Here is a 13,989-nt window from a genome sequence, read left to right as displayed (position 1 = left end):
AGAGGAGAGTTCTTTCTTGTCATGCAAATATTTTTCGTCTTGTTCGAGTTTCTTCAAAGGAGTTAATTCAGTAGTAGTTTTAAAAGTAGAAGCATCATTTGCGTCTCTTTCATTCCCTCCATGCATTCCAAGAATTATTGCCCTAAATATTAGTACACATGCAGTTATTAGACCTATACACATATATTTACAATATTTCATTTTATGTCCTTGTGTAGTATTGTCTGTCATGATCTATATAGAATCAGAAAGTTTAAGATACTTTATCAAATCAGATTTGCAGATATATATAAAGGATGAACGAGGTCAAAGTACACACGGTTTTCTTTAGCAGCTTAGTCTCTTATCGGTTTAGCAGCTTTGTCTCAAAATCGGTTTCAAAAGTCAATCAGGTTATCAATGTCTTATTCGGTAATGTTCATGAAATTTCACTTTTCAAGTACCAAAGTGTTGTTCTGCTTCTTCGTTTTCAAGACTAAGAGATAGAAATTCGTCTGACCAATCGTTAGTGGCTGTGTATGCCCATTCTGGACCAGAATATCTTCTGCTCGGTATTCTTTTCCTTTTCAATTTTGCATCTCCTTTTGATTCTCTTTCGCTTATGTCTTATTCTTTGGCTGTGTCTTTTTCTTCATTCGATGTTGTTATTACGATGGACACCTCTTTTCTCCTTCAATTTTGGCCACTTGTTTGCGTTCAATGTCTCTTTAGTCTTAGATATGCTTTGTCTTCGTTTCGCGTTGCTTTTACCTGATGGACCTGCGACCGGTTCTGGAAGAATTTGAACAATTTCACTCTGCTCTGTCTTGTTTCTTTCCCCCAGGAGGTCAATCAGGTTTCCTCCTTCTTTTCCTGTATCGTCTGCTTCCGGAAAAGCCCTCCTCTTATTAGGCTCTCCTGCTTCTTCACTTGAGATAGGATCTTTGTCACCTCCAGGATCTTTGTCACTTCCTGAGGCTTCTTCCCTGTTGTCCTCAAAAGGATCGACTGCGTCTTCCTCAGAGAAGATTTCTTCTGTCTCGATTTCTTCTTGTTCACTTTCGGGCTCTCTTCGTTCTGTCTCAGTGCCTGGTACTTCCCTGTTAGCGGTTGGTAATTTCAGTGCTTCAATTTCCTCTTCTGTGGGACACGTCACCCTTTTCGTGTGACTGGCGGGAATCCAGTTGGGAACTCCCGCACACTTCACAGCGGTGGTAGTTGTCAGAATCACTTGAAAAGGTCCTTTCCAACGGGGTTCCAAACACGGCTTTCTCACGTGCTTCTTTACCACAACCCAGTCACCTGCTTTCAGGGCGTGTCCTGGACCTTGGATCAGTGGCAAGGTGGTTGCCTCCACCTGGTGAGAAAAAGAGCAGACCACATCAGCCAGACCTTTGCAGTAGTCCAATACCATATCATCTGTAATATTTACAAGAGCATTTGCAGGAACTGCTGGAAGTCTTATGGCTCTGCCCATGAGAATTTCGTGCAGTGATAGTCCAGTCTTTCTATCAGATGTGTTTCTCATTGACATTAACACCAAGGGCAACGCGTCAGGCCATTTCAAGTTTGTGGATGCGCATATTTTCGCCATCCTTGATTTCAGCTTGCCATTCATTTGCTCCACTAGTCCTGATGCTTCAGGGCGGTAGCTACAATGCAATTTTTGTTTAATGTTCAGTGCTGCACACAGTAATTTGATTACTTCGTTATTGAAGTGACTTCCCCTATCTGATTCTAAAGAGATCGGGAATCCGAAACGTGGTATTAGTTCTCTCAAGAGTAGCTTCGCAACTGTGAGACTGTCATTTCTGCGTGTAGGGTATGCTTCAATCCAGTGACTAAAAATACACACAATCACCAACACATACTTCAAGCCTGCATGCATAGGCATCTCAATGAAATCCATTTGCATCCTGCTGAATGGCCCACCTGCTCTTCCAATGTGGCTCAAATTTACCACTGTTCCCTTTCCTGCGTTCATTTGTTGGCAAATGACGCAATGATGGCAAACTGCTTCAGCAACTTGGCGAAATTTGGGGTTGAACCAATCAATTTTGAATAATCTAATCATGGCATCTCTTCCAATGTGTGCTTGTCCATGGTATAGCCTAGCTATTTGGGACAAGAGACTGTCTGGCAAAACTAATTTCCCTTCACTTGAAACCCACAAATCATCTGATTTTTTTACGCATTGTAATTTGCTCCATGAGAGTTTTTCATCCTTACTAACATTATTTTGTAGGAATTTCAATTCTTCTATTGTGTCCACAACTTTTAGAGCGAAGGCTTCACTTGGTTCAAGTTCTGGCTCATTTATCAAATTCCATTTGTCTCTGAGCAATATACAGTTCAATGCGCAAAACCTTGCGACTTGATCTGCATATCCATTTCCCAAGGAAATGGAGTCTTGTGATTTTGAATGTGCACTGCATTTTACCACTGCTACTTCTCCTGGTAACTGGATAGCATGTAACAATTCTCTTATTCTTTCACTGGTGATCCTGAAGAGGTCATAAAGCCTCTTTGTGACCACAATTGTCCAAAATCATGCACTATTCCAAATCCGTACTGACTGTCAGTGTAAATGGTGACTTTCATTAATGCGGAAAGTTGACAAGCTCTAGTAAGGGCTACTAGTTCCGATACCTGTGCAGAGTAAACTCCCTGAAGCCAAGATGCCTCTAGAACACCAGTTATTGTACATACAGCATATCCTGCTTTCAATATTCCTAGTGCATCTCATCAACAAAAATAATCTGATCATTTTCTTCCAATCGAGTATCTTTGATATCAGGCCTTGGTTTAGTACAAAATTCAGTCACTTGAAGACAGTCGTGCTCTATATCATCAACATTTTCAATTTCAAAATTTTCACTGGGAAACAAAGTTGCTGGATTGAATGTGGTGCACCTTTTCAATTGCACATTTGGTGATCCCAAACTTATTGTCTCGTACCTTGCAAGCCTAGCACCAGTCATGTGCTGTGTTCGGTAACGTGTCTAAAGTATTTCGACTGAGTGAGGGACCATAACTGTTAAAGGATGTCCCATCACTATTCCTTCACTCTGATTTAAGCTTAAACCAACTGCTGCTACAGCTCGCAAGCATCCTGGTAAGGCTGCTGCGACTGGATCCAAAGTAGCTGATAAATATGCTACTGGTCTGTTTACGCCACCATGGGCTTGAGTCAAGACAGACAAGGAACATGCATCACGTTCATGACAAAACAATGTGAAAGGCTTTGTGTAATCAGGCATACCTAAAGCTGGAGCTCTGCACATGCATTCCTTTAATTCAATAAAGGCATCCATTTCATCTCTTTTCAACATTATCTCATCCTGCGCATCTTTCTGGGTCAGTTTCAGTAAAGGTTTGGCTACATTGGAGAAATTGGGAATCCACTGGCGACAGTAGCTCACCATTCCCAAAAACTTTCTCACCTCTTTCCTCGTTTTGGGTGGACTAATTTGAAGTACGCTCGTTATTCTTTCTTTCATTATTTTTCTCGACCCTTTTTCTATTTGGTGACCCAAATATTTCACTTTCTTTTGCCAGAACTGCAATTTTGAAGGAGACACTTTGGGGGTTATTCTAACTTTGGAGGAGTGTTAATCCGTCCCAAAAGTGACGGTAAAGTGACGGATATACCACCAGTCGTATTACGAGTTCCATAGGATATAATGGACCCGTAATACGGCTGGTGGTAAATCCGTCACTTTTCCGTCACTTTTGGGACGGATTAACACCTCCTCCAAAGTTAGAATAACCCCCTTTGTGTCCATTTCTTCCCAAATGGTTCAGTAGGGCAATAGTATCAGCTGTACAGTCATTTTCTGTTTTGGATGCGATCAGTAAATCGTCAATATACTGTACTAAGTTTGATTCAAAAGGTAATTCCAATGATTCCAGATTTTTCTTTAGAATCTGATTGAATATTGATGGTGACTCCGAAAACCCTTGAGGAATTCGACACCAACTGTAGACTCTGTCCAGGAATTTGAAACAAAAGAGAAATTGGCTGTCCTCATGAAGAGGCACAGAAAAGAATGCTTGTGACAAATCAATGACTGAGAACCACTCTGCTTCACAGGGAATTTGAAACATTATTACAGCTGGATTTGGTACTACGGGACAACATTTGACTATTATGTCATTTATTTTTCTCAAATCTTGAACGATTCAGACCTTTCCACTTGGTTTTATTAGTCCCATGATTGCTGAATTACATGGACTACTTAGTACTTCTTTCAGTACTCCCTGTTTCACAAATTCATCAATGAGTTGGGCGACCTTCATGAGAGTATCTTGTGGCATATGGTATTGTGGAGTCTGAGGAAAATTTACATTGGGTTTTACAGTCACTTTCACTGGTTCTGCTCCTTTGACCAATCCTACTTCTTTCCCTGTCATATCCCACACTTCCTTTTCAACTGTTTCTTGTATCTGCTTCAGTGAGCATAGGATAAAGAGTAATCAGGGGATACTCTTCATCAACAGTTTTTATTTCTTCTTCTTCTAAACTGTCCTCATCTTCCTCATCACCGTTTGTCTGAATTTTAATTCCATTATGCGAGCACATAATCGAGCATCCTAATTTGCATAATAGATCTCTTCCTAATAGGGATATCGGACTTGAGTCACACATCACAAATTTATGTGACCCTTGAAAGTTACCATTTTTGACTTGCACTGGATCCGTAATTGGGTTTGACTGATATCTATTTGCTACTTCCACTACTTGAACCGTTCTCCCTGAAAGTGGCAAATTTGGTACTTCGATGCTTTTAACTGTAGAGCGTGTAGCTCCTGTGTCAACCAAAAATGAAACGCTGTGACCCATAACTCTTCCTTCCACATATGGTCCCTTTTGATCAACTTCCAAAGATGCTGCAAGCATACATTTTCCCTCCTCATCTGAACTTTCACTCACCCATTCATTGTTTATTCCATTCTCACTGTGTAACGGGAATTGGTGTACTGTGTTACTTTGATTCATTCCTTGACCTGTGACCTGTTGAGGAAGCATTACTTGTTGCGGATTCATTGGTGCCAAGGGTATTTGCATTTGCTGATTAGGTACCATAGGAAACTGCTGTTGCATTGCCTGTGCTTGTGCCATTTGTACACGGGGCATTTGCACCTGCTGTTGTTGTATGGGTTGTAGACCCTGCATCTGATTTACATTAATTTGGAAATTTGGATTTGGACCTCTCAATTTCGGTCCTCTCATATTCTGAAATGTATTGACGTCATTGTTTTGCTGACCTATACCTTCCTGCACCAACATTGGGCACTCCCGTTTCCAATGTTCGACGATTCCGCACGTGTGACATGGCATCACTTTCTTCATTGCCTGCATACCATTAGGAATCACGACAGTATTTAAATCAGGACCATTATTCACAAAACCTCCTCGGCCTCTGCCTCTCATCTGTGGCTGAAACATAGCATCTCCCTGCTGTTGCTGCTGCGGCAACTGTTGTTGGAAACCTTGCAAACCTGTCTGCGCTGCTCTAATCTGCATCACCATCACTTTTTCTTTCAACCTTTTCTGCTTTGTCTCAATCTCATCACTGCAGTATTTTGCATAGTTCAACACTTCATCGATCGATTTTGACTGCCAACAAATCAAATGCATTTTAATCATCTGGCTGATTTCGGGTCTCAATCCTTCCACAAATCTGAATACAAAATGGAGCATGTCCTTTGCCTCAATCGTTTCCGTGCCACTATAATTTTTAAATGCTTTCAACAATCTCTCATAGTATGCATGTATCGACTCTTTAACTTCCTGTGCTGTTCTGTCAATTTTCTGCCAATCCACATTTTTCGACGCAACCTTTGTTTTCAGGTACTCAATCACTTTATGGTACATGCTCATTACCCTAGGCGATGGTGCACCTGTGTCCCTATCCCTTTCTGGTTCACTTGTTGGCCAATCTACAGCTCTTTTACAATCTTCCCACAAATCTGCCGGAACTACAATTTTTAATAAAGTATTCAGGTCTTCCCAAAGACACTTTGCGAGTTTCACGAATCTATCTGTTTGTTGATACCATTCGATCGGTTTCTCTCTTAACTTAGAGTAATCATCCGTAAAGGATTGAATATCACACCTGTGCCATGGTACATGGACAAGTTTTCCCCCTGCTGTTTCTCTCATTGGTAACATGGTTATGAGATCACCATTCTGTTGTACTTTGTCATTCTGATTTGGGGTACTTTCTTTCTTCTTATCCTTTTTCTTAACCCACCTACTTTCCCACTTGTCTAGACATCTCCAAACCTGCTCACTTTGCAGTATTTCTTTGAGGTGTGTTTTTGTTCCTGCAGACCTCATGTGTTCAAAATCTTTTGTCTCAAAGTCTAGCCTGTAACTTCTGCTCAAGTGCTTGGTTTTACTTATGACTATTTTGTGTCTGTCTGCAATTTCTTGTAACCTCCTATGTATGCTGCTTAATTCTCTTGTAATTCTAGGGCAAATGTATCTCAGCTCTTCCTCTGTGTATCATTCTAACCTGTTCAGACCCATTGTTCCATCTACGAGTTCACCTGCTTCCATGCCCAATCTTATTTGATTCAAATATTCTTCTCCTTTCCCGCTGGGTGTGCTCTGTGGGGAATTCAGGCTGTTCAACCATAGTGTTAACTGTTGTGCGTTTATTCCCATTAATGTGGCATCTACGTCTACTGCTACTGATGGTTTCTGTAACATTTCTGTTTTTGAAGTTAGCGGTGCTATTAGTGGTGGACTTGACCTTACCACAGTTGACGGAACACAAATTGGAATTGGACTAAATTCCAACAGAGACCTATTTGACAGTGTTCCTACCGGAGTCGTTTCTTGAGTATTTTTTATGTATCTCCTTCCTGTCTCATTTTGTGTCATTACCCCTTGGTCGCATACACTTGGCTTTGCCTGTATATATAATGGTACTGGCGGACCTACAGTGATAGGCAAAGATATTGCATCCGGATTGTGTCTGTTACCCGAATTCTGTGGCATGTTAATCCCCACATTATGGTTCATCATTGCAGGCATGTCTAACTGTGTCTCTGCTGTTTGAATGTACTTTGGCATTTCTTGCATCTGCTTTTGGGGCACCAAAATTTGTGTTGGTTCGGTTTGAATCAATGTCGGTCTTTGGTAATTCTGTCCTCCCTGCACCATTAAGTTAGAAGTCATTTCCAAATTATGCTCATCATAATAGCGTCTTTGGACCTGTGGCTGATAATCATTAACCGGTTTCAGTTTAGTCATGTCAGGATATATTCTCTGAACTTGTGGTATTTCTGGTGTAAAAGGCATATTGGGACTACTTTGCCTCTGCAATATTCTCAAATTCGGAGCTACAGTACCCTGTATTGGTTCTGGAGGGGCAGTACTAGTGCTTGGGCCATTTTCGTTTTCCACATATGGCGGTGGACGGTCATTTAGCAATTGCAGAATGAACTCCTCATCGTCTGATTCGTCTGACCTTTTCGAGTTTCTATTGTTTTCTCTATCTCTGGACTGACTCCTGTTTGTTTTATGGGTAGCTTTCTTTCCTTCCATCTCCGCTTCGTCAGTAATTGCTGGAAACAATTTAATTCCCTGCAATATGTCTGATCTCCAAACCTTTTGAGGACTATCCCATCTTGCATCCGCTAGTGTCTTTTCTACTTTTCTCACTCTTGTCTCAAATTTCTTTTGTAGTTGCCTTCTAGCCATTTGTTCCCAAATTGCTAATGCTTCAAACTGTGCTGGTCTTGGAGGTATTTTCATGTCATATAGCGCAAATCTTAAATTCTCCAAGATTCTTAAATTAAACGTCCCATGGATGGGAAACGCTACACTTCCATGCTTTTCTGTTAATTTACACCATTGTTTTAACCAAAGACATGGTGCGACACCCTATTCTTCAATTACGATGTAAGCTGGTGTACCCTCAGGCAGTGTTTCTTCTCCTACATTTGCTTTAATATATACATCTCCCCTCAAGGCACTCTTAAGTGCTTTGAAAAATTTAAACTTTCCGTCTTTTATTTTCTCAAAATGTAATCAATAAGTGACTTTAATTCCCGGAATACTCTTCGCTTGCCTTTCCCCACCAATTGCGCTTCAAGGACTGCGTCCAATCCGGGCGCGACCCTTCTCACCAACCAACCTATCCCAGCGTGGCTCCTAGTGACGTCACACCCACATACTGCGGCTGACAAAGTCTTGCGGCTTGTCCTCCTTCTTTCAGCTTCACCCAAAACTAATTTCTGCAATATATCGCGAGCACTTACCAAAAAGAAGAAAACAAATCTGTCGGTTTACTACAGGAAAGGTAATACAATCGCTTCAGAAACCTTAGGGATTTTTCACTAGCATCGGCAGTTATTCCATCTTTCTCTGTTTCCCACTTTCGCAAGCAAAATTTGATCTGCAAATTTTACTCTCAACTGATGAATGAACTATTCTAGTGCACCTTAGAATTCGTCAAATCTCAAAGTCGAAAATTTTATTTTATACCTCAACATTCGTACTGACTTGTTGACCACGCCCGATCAACCTATTAAACCGAACAAATTACAACATAAATCAAGTGTCTCATACACTTTTCAACATACTCCGGAGTCTCTTGACCTCGCAGGGCCCGTCTCAACATCAACAACCACGTGGACAATTTTTCCTGCACAAAGCGCTACACTCATATGAAGTTCAACGACTTCCCTACTCTCACACTTTGGAGTATCACTCCTCTAAAATTTGGATTGGAGTTCGTAACCTCCTAAAATCCTCACAAACTTCACAATTGATCTGCGGCATAAGCTATGCAAGCGCAAAACCCTATCCTCACTCATACCGTCACTAGAAACGCCGAAAACATTCTCACACCTCCATTTCCTCCATTCGCAAGCTCCGAGATTCCAGGAAAGTCATTGGGGATTTAGGGCATCATCATTTTTCCAACTTGTTTTATCAAACAAAATTCTAACTCGAATCCGTCTATTGTTCGGATGGGGTCCCAAAGGGCGAAACCATCAAACTCTGCTACCATCTACTGATAGCGCGTCCAGTCCTTATAAATTACTTATACTTGGACACGCCGGAGGTCGGTGAACCTTTTGACCGGGTTGAGTTCTCCTCATTCAAGAATAGTCGGATCCCTCAAATCAATAATTAATAATCCTTTATAATCAATGACCCATACTCGATTAGTAATCAATCAACAATTTCAGGATCAATAGTAATCAGTAATTTGACACACCATGACCTTTCAGTCATGAATAACCACACCTGTTTATTAAAAGTTAATGAGTTTATTTCCCTATATTAACAAAGCTAACACAATATAAGTAAGTCTCAAAATCAAATGATATACGTATACGAACATTACTAGCTGTCCATAGCGAAGGAAGAAACGCAATCTACGCAAAATTTGGATTATAATGCACTCAGTTACAGCAATGCAAATCACTAATAAAAGTAACTGAATTTGACTAATTGCATACATCGGTCAGCATAACAAGATTTCAATCCATCATGGTGCATCAAATGAATACCTCAACTAACCTCTAATTAGCATCGGCATGTGGGGCTTTATGCAAAATGAATTTAGTCAACATAAATTTAGAAAACTTCTAACTTCTAGTCAAAATAAGCAGTTGGTACCTAAGAAGGAAAATACAATGCATAATACATTTATCCTTTCATAATTACCAATTACAATCAGCATTCAAGGTAAGTCTTTGTCCTTCAGGTACCGGTTCGATCAGCATGGGGCAAACTTCAAGGGAAGTTTTCCTTGCAGCAGCAAGGAGAATGGGGCAAAAGTTATTGTATGGGCAAGATGGGGTAAATTTAAAGTTAAACTCTCTAGGGTGAGAATTCTTTAAAGTCTCTCCCTCTGGGATAGAGAAAAGCATCAAAGTGCCATCAAAATGGCTTCTTGAATCTTGCTTCAAAATGGCATCAAAGAAAATGGCTGACTTCTCTTTGTCCGGTGGGATTAAATAAGAAACGTTCCAGATTCTTCAGGGTCTTCCATTGGAGGGTCCATGGGGTGGTTTCTCTTTAACCAATGAATAGTGTCCTTCTCTTAATGTTCACCTACGCATAAGGTGTCCTTGGAGTTTTGGAACACAAGTAGCAACAAAGTTGCCAATTAATTCGGCATCAGTGTCTTTATTGTCTGCACCTGCAGAAACTGACCTTGCTTCAAAGGGGATGAAACTTGCCTAGCACGAAACCTTGAGATAAGTGTATTAGTCATTCTACTGGAAAAATACAGCTTTTAAAGTTTAAACACGCATCTTTGTTAATACAAGTGCAAACCACGCAGTTCAATTTGAGACCAGGCAGCTAGGCCAAAGCCTCTGCTAAATTTAAGCTAAGCATATAACAGCTTCAACAAGAAAATCATAAAATACATCTGCAATTATGACGGATTACTACATTGTCGATTCTTCATGATTAATTAAGCTTGTTTATACTAATGGCGAACTATTTTGTGGGCACATTTTCTACGTTACATTATTTTTCTTTGCTAAAATCACATTGTCTTATACGATTTTGTTACATGATATATGAATGTTTATTAGTCTTTCTTTTTCTGCTTCATCACCAGCATCGTCATCAGGGTCATTGAAGGGGTCATATATGTTGATTAGGGGAAGAAGGAGGTTGATCAGATAACAGACCAGAGGGGGCTAGGGACAGAGAGGAATCTGGTTGGATAAAGAAAGATTGTTTAACATGATTAAAAACATTGTGGCCAATTCCTACTCTGTGGCACATCTGTTGGAGATTGAGGATATTTTGGAGGTAAAGGGGGGGTGAAGAAATAGAGATACAGGATGACAGTCTGGCGCATTTACCATCAATTTGCTGCAAGAGTCTTTCTTCCAATGGACCAATAGCATCTAAGAATTATTCTTCATCACTGAGTTCCATTTTGGTAGTATAAATGTCCCACTGGTTAATTCTAATAAGGCAAACAACACTACTGGTGGTAGTATAAAATTGTTAGGAGAATATCCTGGAAAAATATAATAAGCGGAAGCATTTTAGGTAGTAAATAAAGCTGGGTGTCAGATTCAATAAGTATTAGTGTGGGCAAAGCCACACAGCTATAGGGTCTCAGCCTGGGACACAAAATACCCCTAGCGCCAGTCCAAATATATTAATAAGGGTTTCTGCCTGGGAGTGTGTCCTATTACAGCAGAGGAATGCTAGATACAGACCCCAATATGGGGTTTTCTGTGAATATATACCGCTTGTAAGCCAAACAATAATAATACTGATCCTGAACAACATAGGGCGTCTCAAAGGCTGAAAAATCCAAGCAGTGCAGGCAATTTTACAGACCCCTTCAGGCAAGGGGCCTAGCTCTCCTGGCAGAGTCAAAACTTTCCATTTAGACTTACACAAAGTTTCGCTACCGATATGAGGGAAAGAATACGAAGCGGTGCGTCCTGTCAAAATGAATGTTTGAAGCACCCGCACCTGGAGGCCTTGGTAGAACGTTATTAGAGCTGCACCACAACAACAATGAACTGTGAAGAACGTTTCTGCGGTCAGTCAAAGCTGAAAAGAAATGCACAAGTCAAGCATACGAATAGTAAATCATGTCATAAGTATAAGCATAACAGAAAACTTTAAAATATTCCAGTGGCACTGAAAACGGAATGCCAATGTAAAAGAGAGCACTTATCTCAGCTGCAAGCAGCGAAGAAAGAGGAGGAGGAGAAATAAACAATGGGCTATGTGCACTGCTTTTTGTGTATTGGCTATCTACGCAACTTTGGTCTTATTGGATGTTTCTTTTTCTGTTCTAATTCGTAAGGTTTCAAGGGATTAGTAGTTAATTTTTCACCTTGATTATCAGCTGCTGTTTGATAAAGTGGAGCAAGAATGGCATAATCCTCGCCTCCGGTTCTGACATAGAATTAAAAAATCCCTCACACTGAGGAGTTAGAAAGTGAGGAGACTGTTAGCCCATTTGAGGAGAAAGAACTATGTGATGTGGTTAATACAGTAAAATAACCAGGAGAGTATAGTAAACTACCCAAGACGGCTGTAGTTAGTCATCTACAAAGTACTGAGACGGGTTTTCTATTTTACGATGTGCAACCCTCACCCACCTGTGGTGGAATGCTTCATCCTGGATCTCACTATATCTCGGGGTGGGCCTAACCGAATTGGAAGATCAACCTTATGGAGGAATTACAGTGAATATTGGGATCCTGTTTCAGAAAATAGTTAAAATGATCTAATGAACTACCCAACTGAAGTTATATTTTGAGGGCCATGGATTTTTACCAGAAACTACACCATTCAGAGCCAGTCATTATCCACATACTGAGAAAGCCTTCAGTGCCAACATAACTCTCCCATAGATGGGCACCAGGGAAAAGGTTTAAATTTAAATTAGTAAAATTGTTAAAACTGTTTAAATAAGATAGGTTTGGAAGGTATATTCACTCTGGGTTTCAGCATCAAAATGGGTTTGGTCATTATGAAAGCCGTAGTCATTCCTTTGACTCAAGCTGTTTTGCTCTTCTTGAAATCCAGAAAGTGTGTCTAAAGGTTGACAATGAGGGTGACATTGCTGGCTAACAGTGTCATTTTAGAATGCCTTTTTATTATTGGTTGGTCTAAAATGTCTCTTTTTTGTGTGTTTTCTATAGCCTCCTCAAGAAAAACAGAAGTCACCAGAGCAGAAGATAAATGTGACTCGACCCGCTCCCAGAGTAATTGGAACCAATTTTAAGACCTTTGTTTTAATGCTTGCCTTACTGGGAGATAAAAATGCCCATAATGCTATATGGATAACAGAGACCAAGGCAAAGTTTGCGGACAGTGTACAGTAAACTGAACTACTTAATGCAGTCAAATAACTTTAGCACATGAAGGTCATGTAAAAATAAAAATATGTATTTTGTGGCTCCTAAGAAATAAATGCATTAATTTCACAATGCTATCAAAGGGTTGTCCTTTAACAATAGATCCCATTTGGTAAGACTTCTCTTTTTTTACATCGTTATTTCACCAGTTAGGGGAGTTACTGGATGACTAATACCCAACATTATTTTTCTGGATTTGTAAACCAAGACAGATTGGCATTCATCACTGTCTATTTATCGTTCTGGCATATAAAAAGGAATTACGGAGTTTTGACAAAAGTAATGGTATTACTGCCGGGTCAGAGGCTTTGTTAATTGTGAAAATACATATTGCACTTTACATTCAATTTTTCTAATTTCACTGGAACAATGCATCTCTTCCCAGGAGCTTATCTTCAGCTGCCTACTGGTGAATGTGAAATACGGATAGAATACCTAGGGAGTTTGACTTGTGCCCTAGTTCTTTGGAATATGTAGTATACTGCCCAGTTGAGTGTTTCATTTTAGTGGTGAGCTTTGCCTAATTTGTGGCCTTTTATTTAAAAGATAAAACAATACCTGTTGTGTCAGTATTAATTTCTATTTTTCTGTTTTGTTAGAGAAAGACCAGCTCCATTTCTTAAGTATGCTTCCTACTCTTCCCAAGCCTCTTCCCTTGCATTACATTACTAATGAGACCATTTGGCCTCTTTCTATTGAGTGGTATGCATTTCGTTATCCTTACTTTGTTATTTTAAAACAAGAAAATATTATGTGGTTAGTTATCCGTGTTTCAAAATGTAACAATGCTGTTGTATATTTACATCTCACACGTTTACTTTAACCATACACGAAAATAATGTTAGATGGAGTTATGAGAGACAGATGGAAACAAATTAAATAAATATGAACATAATTATGGGCACATTACGTTCACTAACCTGATTAGGATCACTGAAATCACAATCTTTGATTACAACTAGTCCTCCTTTCTGGCTTGGTTGACCCTGGGCAGCCAGGCATTTGTGGGTCTGCATGTTGAAGAGCTAGAAAAGGAAAAAAAAACATACTTGAAGTAAAGACACCAACAATAAGGTAGAGTCAAAGTAACTACAGTGTGATTTATAACTGGCTCATTCTTAGGACTGGGTCACA

The 13,989-nt window shown here is 40.0% G+C and overlaps 1 protein-coding gene across 1 annotated transcript in view; it reads right to left on the bottom strand.

Moving 5' to 3' along the window:
• The window catches only part of GALNT11 (polypeptide N-acetylgalactosaminyltransferase 11), a 366,701-nt gene that overhangs the window by 36,274 nt on the left and 316,438 nt on the right, over window positions 1-13,989 (bottom strand). Inside the window, exon 10 of the mRNA XM_069211112.1 lies at window positions 13,776-13,880. Within this exon, the coding sequence (XP_069067213.1) occupies window positions 13,776-13,880 (105 nt within the window). The remainder of the gene's footprint in view (window positions 1-13,775; window positions 13,881-13,989) is intronic.

This window comes from Pleurodeles waltl, chromosome 10 (assembly GCF_031143425.1).
Source record: "Pleurodeles waltl isolate 20211129_DDA chromosome 10, aPleWal1.hap1.20221129, whole genome shotgun sequence".
NCBI lineage: Eukaryota > Metazoa > Chordata > Amphibia > Caudata > Salamandridae > Pleurodeles > Pleurodeles waltl.
Note: the sequence above shows the minus strand (reverse complement) of the source record. Positions and strands in the feature narration are given on the sequence as shown.